The sequence below is a fragment of the Camelus dromedarius genome, chromosome X (assembly GCF_036321535.1).
Source record: "Camelus dromedarius isolate mCamDro1 chromosome X, mCamDro1.pat, whole genome shotgun sequence".
Lineage (NCBI taxonomy): Eukaryota > Metazoa > Chordata > Mammalia > Artiodactyla > Camelidae > Camelus > Camelus dromedarius.
In genome coordinates, this window is record NC_087472.1 from 33309121 (window position 1) to 33334440 (window position 25320).

The 25320-nt window shown below is 41.2% G+C and overlaps 1 protein-coding gene across 7 annotated transcripts in view; it reads right to left on the reverse strand.

Moving 5' to 3' along the window:
- Nucleotides 1-3709: 3709 nt before the first annotated feature.
- Nucleotides 3710-25320, reverse strand: part of LOC105095574 (uncharacterized) — an 80653-nt gene continuing 59042 nt past the window's right edge. For 2 of the 7 annotated variants that reach the window (XR_010379430.1, XR_010379424.1), the window contains one exon: nucleotides 3767-4013. Coding sequence is in view for 1 of the 7 variants with exons in the window: in XM_064482886.1 (XP_064338956.1) it covers nucleotides 4001-4013; nucleotides 4985-7197 (2226 nt within the window). In the remaining 6 variants the exon portion in view is untranslated. The other 5 variants (XR_010379426.1, XR_010379423.1, XM_064482886.1 and 2 more) reach the window with 4 other exon arrangements.

Consider the following 25320-nt stretch of genomic DNA (forward strand, 5'->3'; position numbering starts at 1 on the left):
GTACTTCTTGAACCTGTTTCAAGGATAACCTATCCTCCAGAGAGGAGTTTAACACCACTGAATAAAACTTAGGATCATCAACTAATAACGAGAGACCCTAGAACCAGGAGAGACTCACCCAAATTCGTATGGACTCTCCGAGGAGGCGGGTGGGCCCAAGAGGCCTCTGCTGGTACCAAGGCTCCAGATCCTTGTAGAGTTCAGGCGAAGGAGAGGAGTCTGCTCTGGGTCCCTTTGTAATGGTCGCCAAAACTGTCGACTGAAATAAATGCACAGCCTTAAAGTTGAGAGTTATGTTTTATTTGGTGGACACTTCTGAGCCTGGGATAACAGCCTCTCATTGCTCCGAGGGACTGCTCCAAAGAGGTACGGGAGGAGCCAGGATCTATAGGAGTTTTACAACAAAGACCAGGTAGTCAGAACATTAAAGATTACTTGTTAACTAAAGAAAACCAGACATCACAAGTTAAAGAATTTAGCTCTTTTCTCCTATGCAAGGGACCAAATGTTTGGGCTCATTGAATTCATTTCTTTGACAAGCACCTAGCTATCTAGGGCCAGTATCCTGTCCTTTCTTATTCTGAGTCCCCTCAGGGTGCACCACTGTGAGTGGCTGCAGAGGCCGGGCTGCAGGCTTGTCTTCCCTGGGGGGTGGTGGCAAGCCGCTGATGACTTGATGGCTTCTGCATTCTTTGTTTACTAGTATTCTTTGCAGTATTTTTCATTCACAGGCACATCCACAACTCTCTGAGATAAGTCCTCTGGGCCTTGGGCTTCTACTGAGACTGCTTAGGAATAATATCCTTCAACTTCTTAGAAGTCCTGTTTTGTCACTTTAAGGATCTCTGAGGTACTGGCCCAGATTGTCCTGAGGCCTAAACAGAGGACTTACTGTCACATCCTTGGCTTCATCTTTACATCATATTTTTCTGGAAGGCTTCTAGATGTCACCTTTGCCTGGAAGCCTTTTGTTAACTTTAGTATCTTTTGCAATCTAGGAGAGGCTGGGGATTTTCAAAGCAGCAGGTTCTGTCTCCCTTTTTATCTAAGCTAAAGTCCATCCTTTACTTTAACTTTATTGTCTCACATCTTGCCATGAACAGTAAGAAGACAGGCAGCACCTTCACACTTCATTTTTTTTTAATTCCCACACCACTACACTACTTAAAAAGGGATCCTTTCCTCCAGTTTCCGATAACGTTTTTTGTACTTCCATTTACACTCACAGGCAGGCTCCACAATGGCCATCAGGCTTCTGATAATGGTCTCTTCAAAGCATCTTTGACTATCTCTAACACTCTCTTCAAAGTCCTTCCAGATTCTGCCCTCTGGCCATTTCCAAAGACATTCCCACATTTTAGGTGTTTGCTTGTTTGTTGTTGTTTACCACAAAATCCTACTCTGTGCCAACATCTGTTTTGTTTTCTATTGCTGCATGACAAATGGTTGGTCACATAGGTCATCTCTATTAAATGAGGTAGTGCTCTACTCTGGGGCATGAACACCAGGAGACAAGGATCTTTGGGGTGCTCTTAGAGGCTGCCTGTCACAGTGTCTGTGATGAACCAGCTGCTGATCATACTACTGCTCTGAGACCCAGGCTAGAGGGGCTTGTCACGGATCCCACACTTTAGGGGATCCACCACCACCCTCTTCCAGCTTCATCTCTCTGCAAACAGCCAAGGGTGCAGTGTGTGAGATCAAGGAGATGTGCACACAGCCTGCTCCCAACCTTGTTCCATGTATCAGGGGTCCTGAATTTGCTGCACAGTGGCCCTAAACCCCAAGTTCCAAGAAGCCTGCATGCTCCTCTTCCCTGGATCTGTGCTTCTGAGGGTTAAGTGGCACTGCCACTGTTATACTTACTTCCAGGACTGGGAGGAAACCAACTATTGGTGACTATATTCAGGGAACAGGGGACAAGTGGACTTCAATATCCACGTATGTGTATGTGAGATCTCTTGAGGTGAGGAATGGAGCTCAGAGTGAGTAGAGAAGAGGAAGAGGCTGGACCTGGGGCCTGTGATGTGGACCAGTGGCCTGGGGTGGGGGTCCCCCTTTCCCCACATCACTGGAACAGAACTCTGAGGAGCCCAGGTATTGTACGCACACAACAGGTAATGTACACAGACCCTAAGTGACCCTCAAACTTTTTCTTATTCCTGCTCTTGAATTTTCCATCCCCTTAAGTTGGCCTGGACCTGTGATTTTCTTCTAACCATCAGAGTATGAAAATGTCAATGGAATGTTACACTCTTGATTACACTAGGCATGTTCCTGTAGTTTGATCCTTCTATCATTTATGCGGTAATTTGGTTTTGTTTAGCAATGGAGAACTAATGCGCCTGGCCCAGGAGAGGACAGACCTGGAGACTCCCGGTCTCCTAATGTGCCCCCTTCAATATCACGCAACTATTGCTAACACAAACTTGTTACCGATAGCTTTGTGATTTTAAATTAGCGTAACGAACTAAACAAGGAAAAAACCCTGAAATATGCAAAGTATTCTAAATCTGAAGTTGGTTTCCTGGCAATCAAGATGGTGTCTTTATTTGGTAGATGAGATACCTTGTTTAATAGTTTATTAGTTGATTTGAAACTTTCAAATAATTTTCCACGTGGCATGCAGGCCCTCAATTGAACGTTGCCCTGAAAACTTTACAGCTTACATATGTTACAGTTTGTCCAGTTTGTGAAGACAGAGGCAGAGACTGGAGTTCTCCTGCCACGAGCCAAGGAATGCCAGGAGGCAGCAGAAACTGGAGAAGACGAGGAGGATTTTCCCCTGGAGCACCTTGCTTTCAGACTGCTGGCTGCTAGAACTGTGGGAGATTAAACTTTTATGTTGTTTTAAGCCACCCACCTACCTTGTGGTAACTGGTTATGGCAGCCCTATGAGCAACCCTTCCCAGTTGAATTCTCTCCCCCTCTCCACAAGACGTCACCACTACCCTTAGCAAGGGGTCTGTCGTTCTCATACGTGCCCCTCTACACACTACGTGCGTGCATCCCTCCCACGCATGCCTTTTACTACATATACGTATCCATAATCAATATGTGATTGTTTTACATGCTCTTAAACTTCGTATTCGTGGTATCGTAGCGGTTCTAGCCTTCTGAAACTAGTCTGTTCCCTCACCCATTTTTGCCACTGCCACCATCCAATCCTTGCCCCTCTTGGAGGTCTTTCTGTGTCTCAGACCCTTGAGAGAACTCTAGTCTCATCCCCACTCCAGCCTTTGCTGTCCCGTCCAGTTTGCCGAAAATAGTGTCAAATGGCTGGGTCAGTGCTGGCCTTACCACAGGAGAAGCTCAGTCCCTCACAGTCCTCCCCGGCCCCCACACCCATCACTGCTCTAAACCAGTGATGCTCAAACTTTAGCGTGCTTCTCGAGTCACCTGAAGGACATGTAAAACTCTGATTGCCGGCCCACCTTCAGAATGTCTGATTCAGTAACTCTGGAGTGGGGCCTGAGAATCTGCATTCCTCACAAGCTCCCAGGTGACGCTGATGCCGCTGGTCCACAGCAGCCCAGCGGCACCATCTGGTCTCCGGATAAGCTTGGTCATCCGTCGGTTTCTTTCAATAGAAGGAAGTAGGGGCTAGACCTCCACCTCTCCCTTTACGTTAACTGTTCATACACTGGCATTTTAATTAACTCGTGGCGGCAATAAAAGAACTTAAGACATGGTTTCAGTGACAGTAAGGTGGCACAAAGCAAAAAGAAAAGATACAAGGATAGACCTGCATCAGTGTTATATATCTAAGAACTCTGCAGCTTATCCATTTCTGGCAAACTTTTATTTTTAACATGGGCAAATGCTGTCAAACATATCTGAAAAATTTAAGAGAAAAGTCAGATGAAGGTGGGTAACACTTTTTGCATGATGAAATCTGGAACAAAACCAGTGTTGATAGAATTCCCACTGGCTACTGAGAAGCAGAAAATCTCAAATCCGTAAAGAACAATTCCGTTGTTTCTTCCTCCATCGTGTCTTTCTATGCCTGAGAACTGTGGGATGAAATAAGAGACAATTAGCAATTGCAAGCCAATAACATGCAACACTGACTTTCTAAATCTAAGAAAACAGTCAATCCTACACACGCCTGTTGTACCATCAAGAGAGATCAACACATTTCCCCCTTGCGACGCAGATGTTTGGACATGTCTTCCATCGTGCACTCCTCACACCAACCTCCTCTCCCACCAGAAATGCCTGCTTTGTTGCTGTTGTTTTCTTGAGAGACTTATTAAATAATAAGTCAGTCCTTCCACCTTACTAGCCTGTGCTCTATCCATCAGTCACTCCCAGACCCTCTGTTTCCATGCCTGCAAAAAGGAAGAGGAGAAGGACAGGGAAAAAGCAAAGGAAGAAAGAGAAGGAGAGGACAGGTAAGATACAAGCTGACTTAATCACCAATTCAGTGGTGAACAACAGTCTTACCGAGGCTAACGTTCTTCTCTTTTGACTGACTGTCCCATGAAATATAAACCTTTACAACTGAACAGTTAGGTATCAATCAGTCAGTGGGCTCCCACTTGAAAGTGTTCACTTGCTACATCTTTGTCAGTAGTCACATTCTCACAGGCATTTTCTCCCAGTTAGCACAAGAGGCCGTACTGCTGTAGCCCACTGATGAAGGCCCAGCTAGTGCACGTTCCAGTCACTTTAGCCGCCTGCTCTGGCAACTGTGTTCCAGACAAACAGTGCTCTCGGCTACCAGGTCTGATAAGTTTCCCACCTGCAGAAGTCTTACAGCTACCGCTCGGAGGGCCTGCAGCTGGGAGCGAAGCACATTTCAGAACACACTCCATTCTACATTATCTAGCATACACGCCTTACGAACGTTAAGCTGTCCTGAAACTGGGCTTTAGCCAAATTTCCTTTACTACTATTTGCTTTGTGGAGAAAAGTTAAAAACATAACACAATAGGCCTATGTCAGGAATGGCTGGGTGATACTCAGAGCTGCACACAGATACCTGGCTTCTCCCGGGCTGCCCTCTGCTGGGTCCACATCCTTTTCAGGTCCTCGCCCTGGTTCTTCGGTTCTTGGCCCTTCAGCTTCTTGGACCTCTTCATCAGAGTCTTCACACTGATATTCAGTCGCTTCTTTCGTGAAGAATAATACGGACTTTGGGACCAGAACTTCACGGAAAAAATAGCCCAATTTATAATCAGTGGCGATATCCAATACCCTACCCTCAGGAGAATCAGGAGGGTAGAAGTAGGTGAAGAAGGAACGACTGGGCACCTTGCCCGTGGCTGGTACCACACTTCCACGGCCCTCACATTTCTGCAGCTCGAGAGTTTTCATGGTGAGGTCTTTCCCCTCTTTCCAGTAGATCTCACAGCCTGTGCTGCTGATTATCTCTGGCCCTCTGGAGAAGAAGGGATCAGAATCATCTGGGTCTGAGCGCATTCGGTACGTTTTCGTCAGAACTTTGTTGAAAAAGTATTCGTTTGACTCAAAGATAAATTCTACGGTGAAGCTCATTGGTTCCTCGACCCCAGAAAACTTTATTTTCACATCTGTCAAGTGCTCCAGTGCAAGTTCGTCGTTTCCCCGGATCATCCTACCAAGCATCTTGACATTTTTAAAAGCTGTCAGCCAAAAGTGAGGTATGCCATTTATTTGCCCCTTTCCTTCAGGCTCCGCATCCATTTCTTCCCAAGCCCCTTCTGCCACACCTACTGCCCACTGACATTCCCCTTCTGAGGGCTCATGAATTGCATTGATGATGGCAGCTCTCCTATCAAACAGAGGTTCGTAGAAGGCAGCGTACTTTTTCTCGAGATCAAAAAGGTCTTTATAGAATTGGGCTTCTACTTGCGCATGTCGTGCCTGGAGGTTTTTGAGAGCTTTGACCCGCTGCGTAACTGCTAGAGGCAAGCGCTGAACACCGCCTGCCTTTGGGCCAGACGCCCCAACAGGGGCTGCGAGGGCCTGAGGACTCGGCCGCCACTCGCCAGCCTGGGCCCTGCCCTCGGGGCCACAGGCTCCAGCCTCCCAGGACTGGGAGGCATCAGCCAGGGCCTCGCCCCCCCACACCTCAGCTTCCTCTCCCAGGTCCTCCCGCTCCTGGGGCACAGGTCCCTCTCCCCGGGCTTCCACCTCCTGAGGAGGCGCGGGGCCCTCTGCAAGGTCCAAGGGCTGCCAGGAGCGGCGCCGGGCCACCACGCGGCCTGCGTGGGGCCGGACCAGGTCACGGTCGCTGGAAGGGACGCGGGGTAGAACGGAATGGACCAGATTGCGGAACAGGGACCCAAACCGCACGGTGGGGGCCTCACGGGCACCCGAGACGACTTCTGTGCCCTCCTGCCCGTTCTCCTCCTCCTCTTCTGTCTCCCCCTCTTCCTCCTCCTCGTCCTCTTCCTCGTCTTCGTCCCCCTCTTCTGACTGGTACTCCTCCTCCTCCTGGTCCTCGAACTCGAATTCAAACTCTTCCCCTTCCCCCTCCTCCTCCTCCTCCTCGGTCTCCTCCAAGTCTTCCTCCTCCTCTCCCAGCTCTACAGCCCAGTTCTCTTCCACTGCGGCCTCGGCGACCTCCTCCTGCCAACCCTCATCCTCCGGAAGGGCTCTGAAGACGCCCTGGACTCCATCCATCCCTTCCAAAGGTGACACACCGACCCCAAGGAGTCTGTTGTCGCCGCCCGCCCAGCCACCAGCTGTGTCCCGGCCACCTGGGATCCGGCCGCGCTCCTCTGTGGCAGACATGGCAGGAGGGACGCGGCCGACACCGACCCGGCTGCAGCGACGACTACGGCGAAGATGGCGGCCGCCGGGCTGACCGCCGTTGCGGGGAGGCTGTTGGCAGCGGGCCCGCCTGGAGGTGGCGGGGGCGGCAGAGAAGCCGGCTGCGCAGGGAACAAGAGTCTGCGAAGGCGCCTGTGGGGGCCCCGGGACAGGAAAGCCCCCGGGGCAGCCCGAGAAGCGGCCCGGGGAGACTGCGCCCGCGCCGGTGGTGGCGGCAGTCCCCAAGGCGGGAAAGCGTCTGGCTGACTGGCAGTGGGAGGCGGAGCTTGGAAGCGTCAACAAAGAGCCACTTCCTCCAGCACCAGCTCTAAGCTCATTGGCCAACAGGCGAAGACTGACATGCCCGTGGCCCAATGAGTGATCAAGGCCTTCAGCTTCCCTGGGGGCCTTCGAGTCCTGGGTGGCTCTTGAAGCCCACCCAAGTCCCTTCCGTTTCATTCCACCATTGCAAGCAAAACTGCAGTGTCCCTATGGGGTGGCGCACTGGGGTATACAAACCTGGATTTGTTCCCCAGTTTCCACCTTGGGATGGCTCACGCCAGTGGAGACACAATTATTTACAGGGGGAAAAAGACGTGGATAGATCAAGTATCAGCAATGGTAAAAACCTCGCACAGGAGACAGAAAGAGAACGTGGAGGTCTTAATGTTGTTAAAGCTACTGAGAAAAGAACATACAAAGTTGAAACGGATGTAGTGAGAATGAAGAGCTGAAGACACATTACAAACAGGAGCTGAAAGGTGTTTCATCAGTGCTCCCCCATTCACTTCATGACTCTATAAAACGAAGAGAGAGAGAGGGAGATGGAGAGGGAGGGAGAGAGAGAGACAGAGAGAGAGAGGCTTCTTTTAAAGAACTGGGCTAAGCTAAGCACCTGCTATGGACCGAGTTGTGTACCGTTCCCCCTCCCCCCAGAAATTCAAATGTTAAACCCTTACCCCCACCCCACTCCCTACTCCCCCCCGCCCCAAATGTGATGGTATTTGGAGACAGGGTGTTTGGCAGGTAATGAAGACTTAGTGAGGTCATGAGGCTGGGGTCCACACACTGGGATTAGTGCCCTTATAGGAAGAGACCACAGATCTTGATCTGCCCTGCACCACCCCCATGTGAAGGCACAGGGAGAAGTCGGCTCTCTTCAAGCCAAGATGAGGGCCCTCACCAAGAACTCGACCGTGCTGGCTCCCGGACCTTGCATTGCCCAGCCTCCAGAACTGCAGGAAATAAATGTTTTGTCTACGCTGCCCAGTCTATGGCATTTTGTTGTGGCAGCCCGAGCAGACTAATACAGCATGACAGACATTAAAAGGACACGCTTCCTAGAATGATTTCTCAGTCAACAGTCCAAGACGTTTTGCTGTACTCAGACGCAGTGAGTAGTAATTCTACACTTAACTTTTCGAGGAACTGCCAGGTATTTTCCCACAGTGACTCCATCATTTTAGAGTCCCACCAGTAATGTATAAGTGTTCCAATGTCTCCACATCCTGGTAAATATGTTTTATTTTTCACCTAAAAAATATTTCTGTTTTACCCATCCTTATGAGCGTGCTTTGGCATCACATGGTGGCTTTGGTCGCATTTCCCTACTGACTAAGGATGTCAAGCTGATTTTCATACCCTTATTGCACACCTGTGTATCTTGTTGGAGAAATCTGTATTCATATCCTATTCATACCCATTTTTTAAACCAGATTCCTCGGCTACTTGTTGAGTTGTAAGTGTTCTTTATGTGTTCTGGATCCTAGACCCTAATTAGATATATGCCGGCCACAAGAGTTTCATTCCATTCTGTACGTTGTGTTTTTGCTGTCATGTTAATGTCCTTCGATGCAAAAACGTTTTTATTTCTGATGAAATCCAATTTATCCTTTTCTATGTTTACTTATGCTTTTATCATCATATCTAAGAATCCATTGCCAAAGCAAAGGTCATGAATATTTACCCCTTCTGAAGGACTGAATCCTGTACTCCCGTATTCATATGTTGAATACCTAATCTGCATCATCTCAGGATGTGACTGTGTTTGTTGACAGGACCTTTAAAGAGGTAATTAAGGTCAACGGAGGTCATATGGTTGGACCCTAGCCAATCTGACTGGTGTCCTAAAAAGGGAAGTACGTTTGGACACAGGAAAACACAGCAGAGCTGCACATACACTAGAGGAAAGATCATGTAAGGATGCAGGGAGAAGGCGGCCAGCTGCAAGCCAAGAAGAGAGCCCTGAGAAGAAACCAAACTTGCTGACATCTTGTTCTTGGACTTCTCGTCTCCAGAACCGTGAGAAACTAAATTTGGGTTGTTTAAGCCACCCAGTCTGTGGTATTTTGTGATGGCGGCCCCAGCAAACGAATACATTTTTTCTAAGAGTATTATGGGTGTAGCTCTTACAGCTCGATCTTTGCTCATTTAGAGTTCATTTTTGTATATGGAGTGATTGTAGGTGTCCAACTTTACTCATTTTGATAGCCTGCTGTCCTAGTATCTTTTTTTTTTTTTTTGGAAGTGGCTCCGCTTTCTCCCCACTTAATGATCTGACATCCTTGCTGAAAATCAACCGAACATAGATATATGGGTTTATTTCTGGACTCCCAGTTTATTCCACTGATCTGTATGTCTCGTGTTATTTCAGTAGCACACTGTCTCGATTACTGTTGCTGTGGTAAGTTTTGACACGGGGAAGTGGAATCCTCCAGCTTTCTCTTTCTTTTTCAAGATGGTCTTCGCTATTCCCGGTCTCCTGTAATTCCGTATGAATTCTAGGGCCAGCCTTTTCATTCTGCAAACAAGGTCACTGGTGCATTGAAAGGGATTGTTTTTCATCTGTAGATCTCTTTACATAGGATTCCTATGTGTACATTAAGAGCTCAAATTTCCAATGCTGCTGTGATGCCTTTGAGCCTCAGAATACCCCACTGGCCTAACTGTGATTTCCCCTGCTCTCACCTGAACGTCTCCTTCTTTTGGGACAAGTACCCCACCCAGCTGGGTTCTCTCCGATCAGCCAGACTAGCTGCACCCCACCTGCTCCTCTGCCCAACGGGTTTTCCTTGCCTGCCAGCCAGTGGAATTTTTCAAATAAGGTGATCATGCCCTCTTGTGGGAACCAGGGAGCGCCCCACTCTCTTGCTACTCTGCAGTCTCTTTCCCATCACCCCTGTCAGTTCACTCTACTCCTGAACACAACTCCCCTGCCGCGCTGCATGGCATGCCCTGTCCTCACCCCGGGTGTGAATGTGTGACTAAAAGAGCTGTCAATCACATCTGTCCGGTGCCAGTGTCGTGTGCTTGGCCATCTCACACCATTAGGGTAGGGGATCCCTCCTTCACCAGTGGGGTGGATGGGAGATAAAGAGAACTGCAGGTGGGTCAGAAGGGGGAGGTAGGGGGTAGGTCGTGGGGCAGTCTTGCAGAAAGGAGCCCCCGGGACAGGCCCAGGTTGACCTTCTAAAGGGTTGTGGAAAGGCGTAGCTTGAGGCCCCACCACAGAGGAAGGATCATGAATAATAGCTCCCCGATTGTCTCTCAAGAGTGCCTGTTCCAAGTGAGACCTGATCAAATTCGTAAGCTTTTGCACAGCAAAGGAAACCAACAAAATGAAAAGACAACCTACGGACTGGCAGAAGACATTTGCACATAATGCAACCGACACGAGATTAATTTCCAAAATATACAATCAGTTCATCCACCTCGTTTTTAACATTTTTGTTGTTATAGTCATTTTACAATGTTGTGTCAAATTCCAGTGTAGATCACAGTTTTTCAGTTATACATGAACATACATATAATCATTGTCACATTTTTTTTTTTGCTCTGAGCTACCATACGATCTTGTATATATTTCCCTGTGCTATACCATATAATCTTGTTTATCTATTCTGCATATGCCTGTGAGTATCTACAAATTTTGAATTCCCAGTCTGTCCCTTCCACCCCCCGCCCCCTTGGCAACCGCAAGTTTGTATTCTATGTCTGTGAGTCTGTTTCTTTTGTATTTATGTTCAATTGTTTTTTTTTTTTTTTAGATTCCACATAAGCGATCACATATAGTATTTTTCTTTCTCTTTCTGGCACTTAGAATGACATTCTCGAGCTCAATATCAAAAAAAAAAAAAACAAACAAACAACTCAATTAAGAAATGGGCAGAAGACCTAAATAGACATTTTTCCAAAGAAAACATATAGAGGGCCAACAGGCACATGAAAAGATGCTCAACATCACTAATTATTAGAGAAATGCAAATCAACACTACAATGAGGTTTCACCTCACACCTGTCAGAGTGTTCACTATCAAAAAGTCTGCAAATAATAAATGCTGGAGAGGGTGGGGAGAAAAGGGAACCCTCACACAGTGTTGGAGGGAATGTAAGTTGGTGCAGCCAGTATGGAAAACAGTACAGAGGGTCGTTAAAAAACTAAAAATAAGAGTTATTCTATGATCCAGCAATCCTACTTTTGGGCATACATCCAGAGAAGTCCAAAACTCTCACTAAAAAATGCACAGCTCCCCCCTCAATGTTCATAGCAGCACTGTTCACAATAGCCAAGACATGGAAACACCCTACATGTCCATCGACATATTAGTGGATAAAGAAGATGTCATAAATAAATAAATAAATAAATAAATAAATAAATAAATAAATAAATAAATAAATAAATAGGAATACTACTCAGTCATAAAAAAGAATGAAATATTGCTATTGCAGCAATGTGGATATACCTAGCAATTATTGTAAGTGAAGTCAGACAGAAAAAGACAAATATTATATCATGTCACTTTTATGTGGGATGTAAAAAATAATAGAAATGAACTTATTTATAAAACAGGAACAGACTCACAGACGTAGAAATCTAACTTATGGTTGCTTAGGGAAATGTCAGGTTGATGGATTAGTTAGGAATATGGGATTAATAGATACACTCTGCTATATATAAAATAGATGGAAGGGATCTGATAGGAACAGAATATTGTAAATCAACTTCAAAAAAAGTGCCTGTTTCAAGCAAGTTTAACAACCTTGCCTGTCTCCATTGTGCTGCTTTCCTAACACATGTAAGTTTGTTTGCTTGTGTGTACTACGTTATTTGTTGTCCTTTGACTTTTAAATTTCATTATTGTTCTTCTGTTTATGTATCTATCTTTCGTTGGAAATGGAGTAGTGAAGTCTCTAAGGATTATTTAGAAACTGTGTACTTATCCATTCGATTCTGTCAGTTTTTGTTTCATATATTTTCGGACATATAGATACATTATTATTGCATCTTTTTAATATAATGACTCCCTTTATTAATATACAAGGCTCTTGTTTGACTATGTAACCATTGTTATCTTAAAGTCTATTTCATCTGATATCAGTGTAGCCACCCCAGCTCTCGCTTTGGTATCATTTGCATAGAATATTATTTTCCATCCTCTTTTTTTCACCCTATGTGTCTTTGGATCTAAGGTGAATCTCTTGCAGATAACATAATTGGGGGATGTTTTTGTTAATCCCCTTTGCCAATCTCTGCCTTTTCCTTGGACAGTCTTATTCATTGGTATTATAGTAATTGCTGAGAAAGAGAGATTTTCTGCCATTTTGCCATTTGTTTTTCCTATGTCACCCTTTTTTTGTTCTTAACTCCTCAATTGCTGCCTTTTTCTGTGATTAAATGAATTTTTCTAGTGTTCATCAGTGATTCCTTTATCATTCCTTTTTCCTTTACATTTTTAAGGGTTTTTTTGTTTGTTTGTTTGTTTGGGGGCTTTCTGTTTTTGTTGCTGTTTTTGTTTTTTGGTGATAACCCAGGGATTATAATTAATATCTTAAGTTTATAATAATCAAGTTTGTATTGATACCAAGGTAGTTTCAGTAGTATTCAAAAACTCTTCTTCTTCTTCCCAGCTTTGCCACCTCCCTTTTTGTGGTTATTGTGACAAATGATGTATTTGTGTATTTGATGTCCATTAACAGAGATTTCTTGTTAATGCTTTATAATTTGTATTTTGAATCATATATGAGAACAAAAAGAGGAGCTACAAACCAAAAATGCAGTAATATTGGCTTTTGCATTTCTCTGTGTAGTTAACTTCGCCTTTGTGGTTTATTTCTTCAGGGGCTTCAATAGATGTTCCGTGTTCTTTCATTTCAGTGTCGACTCCTTTCAGTGCTTTGTTAGGTACTCTCTCAATTTTTGCTTATCTTGAAATGTCTTTCTCTCCCCTTCATTTTCCCATATATAGATTTCTTGGTAGACAGAGTATTTTTGTTCATTTGTCCTGCACTTTTACTATGTCATTCTAATGCCACCTGCCCTCTGTGGTTTCTGTAGTGCAATTGGAACAAATTCTTGTTGAGGATTACTTGTATGTGAGGAGTCATTTCTACTGCTGCTTTCAAGATTCACTCTTTGTCTTTCAATTTTGATAATTTGATCATGATGTGCCCTCTGAGTTTATCTTGCTTGGAGTTTGTTGAACTTATTAGATGTATAGATTCATGTATTTTCTCTAATTTGGGAAGTTTTGAGTTATCATTTGTTCAAATATTTTATTCTGTTTTCTCTCCTTCCTCTCCTCTGCAACTCTCATTTTATGTATGTTGATATGCTGTTATTTTGTCCCTATTTATAATTTATATCTCTTTGTGATAGTCTCTATTTTGTGACACACCTTTCTAATGTTCCCTAATTCTTTTATCATTGAGCTTATTGAAGGCAGTTGATGTAGTTTATTTTTCAAGCAACCCAAATCCTGTGCTTTATCTCTGGCAGTTTATATTACATTATAATCCAAAGCAATAGTAATCAAAACAGTGTGGTACTGGCATAAAAACAGACATACAGATTGATGGAACAAAATGGAGAGCCCAGAAATAAACTCACACATATATGCTCAACTATTTGACAAGAGCTCCAAATGGGGAGTCCCACACAATGGGGAGCCCCACACAATGGGGAAAGGATAGTCTCTTCAGTAAATGGTGCTGGAGAACTAGATATCCACATGCAAAAGTATGATATTGGACCCTTATCTTACACTATTCCTCAAAATTAACTCAAAATGGAGTCAAGATTTAAACATAAGGCCTGAAGCTGTAAAACTTGTAGAAGAAAATATAGAGGTAAGCTCTTTGAGATAGGTCTCGGCAATGATTTTTTTTTTGAATTGACACCAAAACAAAGATCACAAAAGCAAAAATAAACAAGTGGACTACATCAAACTAAAAGGCTTCTGCACAGCAGAAGAAACCATCAACAAATGAAAAGGCCACGTATGTACAGAGTGGAAGAATATATTTGCAAATTATTATATACCTGTTAAGGGGTTAATATCCAAAATATTTAAGGAACTCAATCAAATATAGAGCAAAAAAATTAACTCAGTTAATAAGAGAGTACGTAATCTAAATGTACATTTTTTTCCAAAGAAAACATACAACTGGCCAACAGGTCTTTGAAAAGTTGTTCAGCATCACTTATCATCTGGGAAATGCCAATCAAAATCATGATTAAGACGTCAGACCTGTTAGTATGGCTATTATCAAAAAGACAAGAGGTAGCAAGTGTTGGTGAGAGTGTGGTAAAATGGGGGAACCCTTTTGCACTGTTGGTGGGAATGCTAATTGGTACCATCATTATTGAAAACAATATGGAAGTCCCTTAAGATATTAAAAATAGAGCTACCATATGATCCAGCAATTCCAGTCCTGGGAATATATCCAGAGGAAATGATTTCTGCTCTGCTCTCTTATGCTCATTGCTGCATTATTTGCAATAGCCAAGGAATAGTGACGACCTAAGTGTTCATGGACAAATGAAAGGATAAAGAATATATATATGACATATAAAAAAATTCTTCTTAAAATTCATTAAAAAGATTATTATTGCCTTTATTGGGGTGAAAGTGAGAGGAACAGGAACAGAGACAAGACATAGTGGATTCTCCTTCCTCCAGGCTTCTTGTCTCAGGAAATCTCTACAGACAGACTTTACGAGGGAGCCAGTTGGAAAGATGAAATGGAGTTGGTAGAATCTTAGCAACATAGAGCAGAGTATAGTATTTTGAGCTCAGATATTTAGACAACTTTTACCTAGAATCTACTTCTTCCTATAGCACATATATCCTGACAAAGAGTTCAAACAGTATGACTTTTGAGACAAAATAAACACAGAAATGACTACAACATCAGCAACACCCACTTCCAAAAATGCAAGAACAAAAATCCAGACCTTTGTTAGGAGTTGTACTTGTGTTTATACAATAAATAGGGAATCTGTGGGTTTTAATTAAATTTACAGATTTAATTAATTTTGGGGTAGAAAAACTCCTACACATAATGACTTCTTCCTCACATACCTGGGAAACTCAGAGTTAAGTAAAAAGCTTCCTTCCCCATGTATTTGGATAATATCCCAGCCTCAGGCACACTCAAAACCTTTGCCTGAGTCCCAGATGGAACATCTCTCTCAAGTGAGGCAGTTTTTCTACTGAAGAATCTCAAAAATAGCCTTAAAGTTTTGTAAGAATTGGGAGATGTGTAAAATATTTGTAAAAACTATGTAGAGGCAAAAAACTTCTATCACTCAGAGATGTATTTGGAGGGATGTGTGGGTGTGTGTGAGTGTATATGTAAAGATTATTTCAGTTTAACTTTAGGCAAACTGTTAACATAAACTCGACACAAAAGCAATTTCCAGTCCCCCATGTCTTTAAACTCAAGGTATGAGCTACCCTGCAGAGGCAGGATCTGGTGCTTTGGGGCAGGCGTAGCAGTTGAGTGTAAACTCTCAAACCAGACAGCCTGGGTAAAAGTCCCAGTTCACTTACAAGGTGTGACATCTTGGGCTCAGGACTTAATATCTCAAATCCTATCTCATATAATAATTCTCAAATTCCCCATCAGTAAATGAGGTGAAGAATAGTATCAACCTCATCAGATTGCTGTACAAATTTAACGAGCTAATATTTACAAGGTCCTACTTGGTATAGGGCTTGGCACAGAGTTTAAGTGCAAATTGATGTCTGGGATGAATCACAAAATGAACACATTCCATGCTTACTGCTGCAGCTGCATGGCTCATCTTTTAATCCTTCAAATATGCCATGTTCTCTTTTTTCCAACGGACTTTTGTCCATTTTCATTCCCCTAACTAGATCTTATCCACCACTCTGGCTCCCACTGCCCTTCTAAGCCCTAATCATTCTTTATGACCCGACTTAGATATTTTTCCAAAGAAGTCTCTTCTCCCTTAAGACTGAGTTACATGTTTCTTTTTCTTTTCTCCTTTTTTAAACTAAAGTGAAAATAAAATAACATAAAATTTATGGCTTTAATCACTTTAAAATGTACAAATCAATGCTTTTAGTATATTCACGATGTTGTGCAATCCTCACCTCTAGCGTCAGAACATTTTCATCACCTCAGAAAGAAACCCTATACCCAATAAGCAGTCATGCCCCATTCCCTCCTATCCCCAAACCCTAGCAGCTGCTCATCTCCTTTCTGCCAGTACAGATTTGCCTAATCTGGATATTTCATATAAATGGACTCATGTAATATGTGTATTTTGTAATTTTTGTTTGTGGTAGTTGTCTTTTTTCATTATGAATTTTCTTCTCATTCTCAAAAAGTATTCACTTCATGCATGATTTTGTATAACAATAGAAGAGAGTCTTCCATACTGTATGAGTTTATTGACTATCAGAACCTGTTTTGGACTCTCCCTGAAGGAGACCAAGATAACGCCTGACCACAGCAACGTACACAAAGATTGTACACCATGACCAAAGGAGTTTTATCTCAGAAATATAACGTTGCTTTAACATGTAAAACACAGCACAATGCCTCATATTAATAGCATAACAGACAAAACCTCATGATCACCTTAAGAGATGTTTACAAAACCTTTAACATAATTCAACACCCTTCCATGATAAAAACTCTCAACAAATAAAGATTACAAGGTATCTCCTTTAACCTAATGAAGGGCAGCTTTGAAAAACCCACAGTTAACATCATACTTAAGGTGTAATATTTAATTCTTCAAAAGGCAACCCACAGAATTGGAGAAAATATTTGCAAGTCATATATCTGATAAGGTACCATTATCACGAATATATAAATAACTCTTACAAATAAACAATAAAAAGACAATCCAAATTAAAATGGGCAAATAATTTGAATAGACATTTTTCCAAAGAAAACATAAAAGTAGTCTATGAGCACATGAAAAGATGCTCAAAATTGTTAATCATTTAGGTAATATAAATCACAACTACAATGAGATATCACTTCAGACACACTGGTGACTAAAAAAAAAAGATGGATGATAAGAAGTACTGGTGAAGACATGGAATAATTGAAACGTTCATACCTGGCATTTAGAATGTACACTGGTGTGGTGCTTTGCAGAACACTTTTGTAGTTCCTCAAAATGGTGCACACAGATCTAACGTAAGACACAGCAAATCCAATCCTAGATATATGTCCAAGAAAAATAAAAACATTTGGCCACAAAAGATTTGCATATGAATGTTCCTAATAGCATCATACAAAAATTTAAAAAAAATGGAAATAACCCGAATGCCCATGTTATGGGCAGCTGAGAAGAGCTGAAATAAAAAGCCTAAATAGCTTCATATTTGTTAAACATTTTGAAAAACTCTTCACAGACCTCAAAAAAAAAAAAACTCCAGTTCCACACATTGCACAGGTGAATTATTTCACGTGCTCAAAAAGAACCTCCTTTCTTTAGATATTTTCAGAAAATTAAGGAGGAGGGATTACTAACTAAGTTGTTTTATGAAGTTTATCAAAATTTGAAAAAGGCATTTGTTTAAAACCTGAAAATTGCAGTTGAATGTTCTTGAATATAGTCACAAAAATCAGATCAGTGATACATAAAAAGACAGTACATTATGACAAAGTAAAGATTATCCCAAGAATGCAAGATTCGTTAATGTTTTTAAAAGTCAATCAGTGGTGACTTTCCAGTTCCAGTTCCACATATAAGGAGATTAGAAGTGCCACTCCATCCTAACAACCAGGAAAAAGCTGAACAAGCTGAAAAATCAACAACTCTTCTTAGATTCATAGAGAAGCGAGGTCACAGGCCAAACCACTGCCTGAAAATTGGGGAGACAGAGGTGAATATAGAGAATCACAACTTACCAAAGCAAAAATGCAAGATTGGAAACCTCCACAGATGGCCAACAGGCACGTGAAAAGATGCTCAGAATTGCTAATTATTAGAGAAATGCAAATCAAAACTACAATGAGGTATCACCTCACACCAGTCAGAATGACCATCATTCAAATGTCCCCAAATGATAAATGCTGGAGAGGGTGTGGAGAAAAGGGAACCCTCCTACACTGCTGGTGGGAATGAAGTTTGGTGCAGCCACTATGGAAAACAGTATGGTGGTTCATTAAAAAGCTAAAAATAGTTACCATATGACCCAGCAATCCCACTCCTGAGTATATATATGGAGAAAACTAATTCGAAAAGATACATGCACTGCAATGTCCATAGCAGCACTATTTACAATGACCAAGACATGGAAGCAACCTAAATGTCCACCAATAGATGACTAGATAAAGAAGTCGTGGTATATTTATATAATAAAATACTACTCAGCCATGAAAAAGAAAAAACAATGCCATTTGCAGCAACATGGATGGATGTAGAGATGATCATACTAAGTGAAGTAAGTCAGAGAAAGACAAATGTTATACAATATCACTTATATGTGGAATCTAAAAAAATGATACAACTGAACTTATGTGCAAAACAGAAACAGTCTTATAGACACACAAAACAATCTTACGGTTACCAAAGGGGAAAGCAGGAAGGGGAGGGATAAATTAGGAGTTTGAGATTAACATATACACACTACTATATATAAAACAGATAAACAGCCAGGACCTACTACATAGCACAGGGAACTATATTCAATATCTTATAATAACCTATAATGGAAAAGAATCTGAAAAAGAATACACACACACACACACACACACACACAGGTATAACTGAATCACTTTGCCGTACACCTGAAACTATTCAACATTGTAAATTAACTATACTTCAAGTTTTAAAAGTGGTTAAAAAAAAGGAAACCTCCACAGGAACCAGGAAAATCTGAACTCTAATTGATGAATTGCTGGAGGCTCAGTGTGAACAAGTCTGAGAGTTAAAAACTCCAGGGGGACCCAGTCATAGGGATTCCCCACTTTTTTGTGATTTTTACCTCCAGAAGCCTAACCAGATTCTCACGGTAGATACGTCATAGTAAAAACTTTTCATCCTTCCAGCAGGAGAGGGGAAAAGGAATCATTTTGAAATATGCCAGAGCACTCTGTTCTTCTTAACAATGTTTGCCCTCAGGATAAACTATTTAACCAGAGCCCAAACCTAACCATATAAAATTGTGTATAAAGTTCTGGGCTCATGAACAAATTGCACATGCTTGGATCCAAAGCTAAAAACAATATTCAATGATTTAGGAACTGATCGAACAAGTAAACCACTGTCCAGATCCCATATTCTTCACTGAGTGGCACATATATGGGCCAGATACAAATAGCACTGCAGAGGCTTTGAAATGTGAACTGAGACTGCAACTACAGCCAACAAAACTAGGATAAGAATTTGTGGCCTGAACCTAAAACAAAACAAAACTAAACTAAACAAAAAACAAAGTAAGTTCTCCATAGTATTTAAGCCAGATACAATGTCTAACAATGTAATATTAAAATGTCCAGGATATACTTAAAATTAATTGATATATGAAGAACCAGGAAAATGTCAAAAAGTCCCAAGGGAAAACTCAAACAACAGAGGCAAATGCCAAGATGATGCAAGAATTGGAATCAGCAGAAAAATACAGTAAAACAGTTATTAGAAACATACCACCTGAAGTAATGGCTGTTGGTTACAAACTAAAATAAAAATAAAATACCATTCTCTGATCTCTCAATCTTTCTCTCCACACACACAGAGTCATGCATATAAATAAATACAAACATGTGGATATAAATACATGTAAACACACACATACACACACACACACATATATATAAAGAGATGAAGTTAAACACACATATATATGTATATACACACAGATGTGTATATATAGATATACATGCACAACACACGTAACACACACACAGACACGTTAGAGATGTGTCAAAACCAAAACGTGAGTATGCATTTCAGTGTGGCATTGAAATCATCATCAGTCAAATTCAGCCACAGTGTATGTGTGCAGTCTTTCTGAGTACCCAGAAAGTGCCACCAAACTTAATAGAGACAAATAGAGAGGACATATACAAATGTTGTCATGATTTTTAAAATCAGTTTTGCTGTGTTTCCCCCCCCCCCCAAGAATGAGATTGTTCAATATAGGCCATTCTATAATTTGCCTTTATCATACAACTTGATATCATTTCACACCCTTTCTCTACAAAGGGATGTAAATGAATACTTACACTCTCTTCAACCTTATTTTCTTAACATGTGCATTAGCATTCTACTGTTTAGAACCCATAGTTTGTATGAATGAAAAACTTTCAAGTTTATGAAGGCTTATTTTATGGCCTAATATAAGGTCTATACTGGAGAATATTCCATGTCCATTGGAGAAGAATGTATATTCTGCTGTTGAGTAGAGTGTCCTATAGGTATGTGTTAGATCTCACTGGATTATAGGGTTGTTCAGGTCTTCTAGTTTCCAGATGATCTTCTGCCTAGCTGTTCTATTCATTTGTGAAAGTGGGTTGTTGAAATCTCCAACTATCATTGTTGAATTGTGTGTTTCTCCCTTAAACTGTGTCAGTTTTTATTTCATGTATTTAGGGTACTCTCTTGTTAGGTGCACTTGTATTTATAATCGTTATATCTTTTCTATGAATTGGCCTTTTAGTCATTACTAATGATTATAAATTTTTCAGTCCTTTTACTTTTAACCTATTTTGAATCTAAAGGGCATCCTTTGTGTACAGCACATCATTTAATTATGGCTTTTTAAATATACTCTATAAATATTTAACTTTTCATTGGAAGATTTAGTCCATTTATATTAAATGTAACTAATGATAAGGTAGGACTTATTTTTACCATTTGGCTATTTCTTTTCCTTATGTTTTATGTCTTTTGTCCATTTATTATTCCTTTTTTGGTAAACAAGTATTTTTATTATATAATTTAATTGATTTATAGTCAATTTTACTATATTTTTTATTTACTTTCTTAGTGGTTGCCTTAGGGATCATAACATTTTAGCTTAAAACATTCTAAGATGGAGTAATACCAACTTAATTTCAAGAGTAAACAAAAGCTCTGTAACTATAGCATTTTCTCCTTCTTTCTTAAGGCCATTATTATACAAATTATATCTTTACACATTATAAGTTCATCAATGCAGTTTCATAATTTCATTATTATTTTTTCTATGTGTCCCTTGAATCATATGAGAAAAGAAAAGAGAAACAAACAAAAATCTTCATATGCCCTGTCTTTATATTTACCTGTCTAGTTACATTTGTTGGTGCCTTTTATCTCTTCATGTAAATTAGAGTTACTCTTTAACATGTTTTCATTTCAGCCGGAAAGCTTCCCTTTAATATTGTTTGTGGGACAGATCTGTTAGTGACAGAATTTCTAAGTTTTTGTTTATCCATGAAAGTCTTAATTCTTCTTTAATTTGGAAGGATAGTTTTTCTATATATAGAATTCTTCACTGACAGTCTTTTTCTTTCAATACATGGAATACATCATCACACTGCCTCTGGGTGTTCCTGGTTGTTGATGAGAAGTAAGTCTCTCTTACATGTGATGAGTTGCTTTTCTCTTGTTGCTTTCAAGATTTTCCCTTTGTCTTGGGCTTTGATAGTTTGATTATATGATGCCTAGCTCTGTCTTTCTATGAGCGCATCTTTCTTGGATGCTATTGGTTTATATTGATTGTTTTTCCCTACTTTCATGAGCCATAATTTCTTGGTTCTTTGCATGCTTTATAGTTTTGTTGTTTTGATTGTTTTTTCCTTAAGTTAGACTTTTAAAATTATACATTGTGGCAAATTCAGAAAGCAGATTATGCCTTCTTCCCCAGATTGTTGTTGTTTGTTCCTATTCTTGTTTTTGTTTGATTATAGAGTCACTTTGCCAAAATAATTTATTAAAGCCTGGATATTTTGTCATCTGTGGCCACTGAATTCTTTTCTCTAACAGCTTTATAATCAGTTAATGTTTGGAAAGATATTTTGTCAAATACTTTGAGCCTATAAATCTTCCAGCCTTAATGAAGGTGCTTTGTTGTGTATGTTTTGGGATGCTTTCAATGCTCAGGTAGGCAGTTTGCAACTCTGCCTAACCTTTCAGTTTCTGCTTGTGCAGAGCTTCGTTGTCAGCTAGAGGTGAGAACTAGGTCTTCTCAGGTATTTTCTGAGCATGCACACAGTTTTACACATGCCCGTGGCCTTCTGGATCTCAGTTATACATTGGAACATTTCAGAGTATTCTATGGACATTTCCTTTCCCAGGTTTTCACTTAAGTTTTTGAGTAGCTTCTTGTTAGCTCTAAATAGTAGCACCACATCTGGAACCTAAAGTATTAAACAATTACTGCTGAATGTTTTTTTTCAAATGCCCTTAGGATAAACCAGTCCTCTCTCTCTCTCTCTCTCTCTCTCACACACACACACACACACACACACACACACACACAAGAAAAGAAAAAGAAAAGAAGAAAGAAAGAAAGAAAGAAAGAAAGAAAGAAACAAACAAACAAACAAACAAACAAACAAAGGAAAATAAAGAAAAATCAGATTCTAAGTGAGAACAAATGAAGTCATGTCTGAGAATGGAGGTTTTCAGAGAGCTTCCAGACAGGTCAAATATTCACAGTTCTCTGAGGATGAGGTTGTTGGGGAGCTGCAAATCTTTTCTGCCTCTCCTCTGGCTGCCAGGCTGCAGGTTTTGCAGGCAACATAATTGCAAAACTGTTGGTGTTCAATACCACCATAGATCTAGGGTAAAGCAATTCAAATTGGGCCAAATTAAAATGCTACAAAACTTATTGTTCATAGAAGAATGCAGTCAGTTTTGGAATAAATACTCTTTGGATGATTGAAAGTCTTTCATTAATTTCCAGAGTTCTGGGAAGTTGATTCTGACAAATTTTTTTCAGTGTTCTCATTGCGTTTATGAAGGAACAGATTTTCAGAGGTCTTTACTCCACCATTCCAGAACTAATTCTCTAACTCACTTCTTAATTTCACCAAGTGCTTCTTTTACTTGTAGAATTTCCATTTGGATTTGCTTATTCCCAGGTAGTTCTACCCTACTTTTGTTTATAAATTCCCAAAGTGTGTTTTCATGTGCTTAAGTGTTTATGATGACGAGTTAATTTCTTTATTTTTAATTTTTTTCCTGTTTTATTATGTAGAATTATTACAGTTTGACTGCACATACACATTATATTATTGCATGTAAATACATACAAACAGTATACTGCACATTTTTTTAGTTTTCATATATGTACTAATTATTGTTTCTAAGAACAGATTAGATCTTTAGCTTTTTAAACTTACATAGTTATCAAAGGAATAAAGCCAACTACAAAATAAAAAGCAAAAGAATGCGGTAATCCAGTCATAAAAGACAGTCGAATGTGCTTACACATATTCAAGAAATCAAAATAATAATTATTTCATTTGTGTCCTTGTTATTAATGTTATTATTCTTTAGGTTTCATTAGAGAAAAATATCCTTCTAAGTTCCTTTGAAAGCTATTTATCATGAATTCTACTATTTCTTGTATAGATTTTGCTATATTTGCTTTTTTGTTACTCACATGTACTTTTTATATTTTCTTTCTCTTTAGAGGCTTTTAAAAGGCAGTATTTAGTTGCGTATCTATATCATAAAAATATTCTAGAAAACTAACTGGAAAATGGCAGAAGGATTCCTGTACGAACAGGATTGTAAGAAGATACAGGCATAACTGGGTAGGAAGGGAAGAGAAGTGATCAGGTAAAGGGAGATTACATGGGCAGACACCTGCCGTGGGAAGATAGTGACTTGAGCCAAGATTGGATACCCCAGTCCTGGGGTCCTACACAAAGAAGACAACCCTCCTTGACTGGTTGGAAGATTGCTGGGCAAGATAGAAAGGCTGTAGGAAGCCTGGACTCTGCTGGTGAAGAGCACATGTGCATTGGCTTGCCCCCAGACCGGGTGGAGAGGTCTGCCCTAGCTCCTGCCCATTGTCCTGTGATCTCTTTACCACAAGCTCCACCCAAGCCAAGCAAACACTCTGCTCACTCCACATCACAGTGCTGCTGAAGCACGGCCTCCGTACCCCACTTACTGAATTGAGACTTGAGGACAGAGTTTTGGATGAAGTAGAAAAGGCAGCTTTATTTCTTTGCCAGGCAAAGGAGGTCACAGTGGACTAATGCCTCTAGGACTGTGAGCCTGCTATTGAGAGAAGGCAGGGGGTTTTATAGTAAAAAGTTCAAGAGTTTGAGGGGTGGAGATAATTTCCATAGAGATCGCATACAGGGTAGCAAACTGTTGCAAAGTTGTTCTTGTTTTTATAGATGCAGCAATCCCCTTCCCTATGAAGTTCACCTCTGGCTTTGGGACTCTCTTAATATTATTATTTTTTAATTTTGAGGGGGAGATAGTTAAGTTTACTTGTTTATTTAGTTTTGGAGGAGGTACTGGGATTGAACCCAGGACCTTGTGTATGCTAAGCATGTGCTCTACCACTTGAGCTGTACCCCTCTCCCCTTAATATTCTTGTACCTAGAACAAAGGATGCATAGGAAGGGGGTCCATGGAAAAGAGCGCTAGAAAAAAACTTGTGCAGTTTAAAGTCAGGTTGATAAATGCTTTTATCCTTTTAAGCAGGCTGAGGCCTGGGACATCCTGTTCCAGGCTGAAGCCTGCAGCTCAAAAAACAAGATACATGGAAACCACAAGGGGATCAAAAACAACTGCAGACATGTGCATTTGGAGTGAGTTATGAACAACAAGGTACACAAAACACCCAACTGCTGTTTTTGAGATGTTGGGGTCAAGAGGAGGGCACTGGGGTCAAAAGCAGGGCGGGGGGGGGTGGGAGGCAGGAGCAGGGCACTGAGCATCATGCCTTCAAGCAGCACCACAAGGGGGTTGGGCAGACCACCCAAGCCTCCCTCCTCTCTAGCCTAATCCTGGTCAGCAAGAGAATGAGAAAAATCCTTTAAGCCACTATAAAATCAAGCAGTTACAAACACCATTGCAGATGTCAGATGGTCACCGATGATGACAATAGGGTCCTTCTTGGTTACAACAGTATGGCACTGGGTCTGGGGTGGCCATGACTGGGGATAAGACTCAACCATGGGATGCAGAGGTGACCCAGTCCCAGGGTGGAGCCTAAGTGGGACAGTAGAGGCCACTGTTAGAGCTTACCCAAGCAGTGCCTCAGAAGCAGCCCAGATCACTGACAGCAGTCACTCTGCCACAGCTCGCCCGTTGATACATGCTGAGAGTCCACACAGGCACTGCCTGCCCTGACCAGTGGTTTC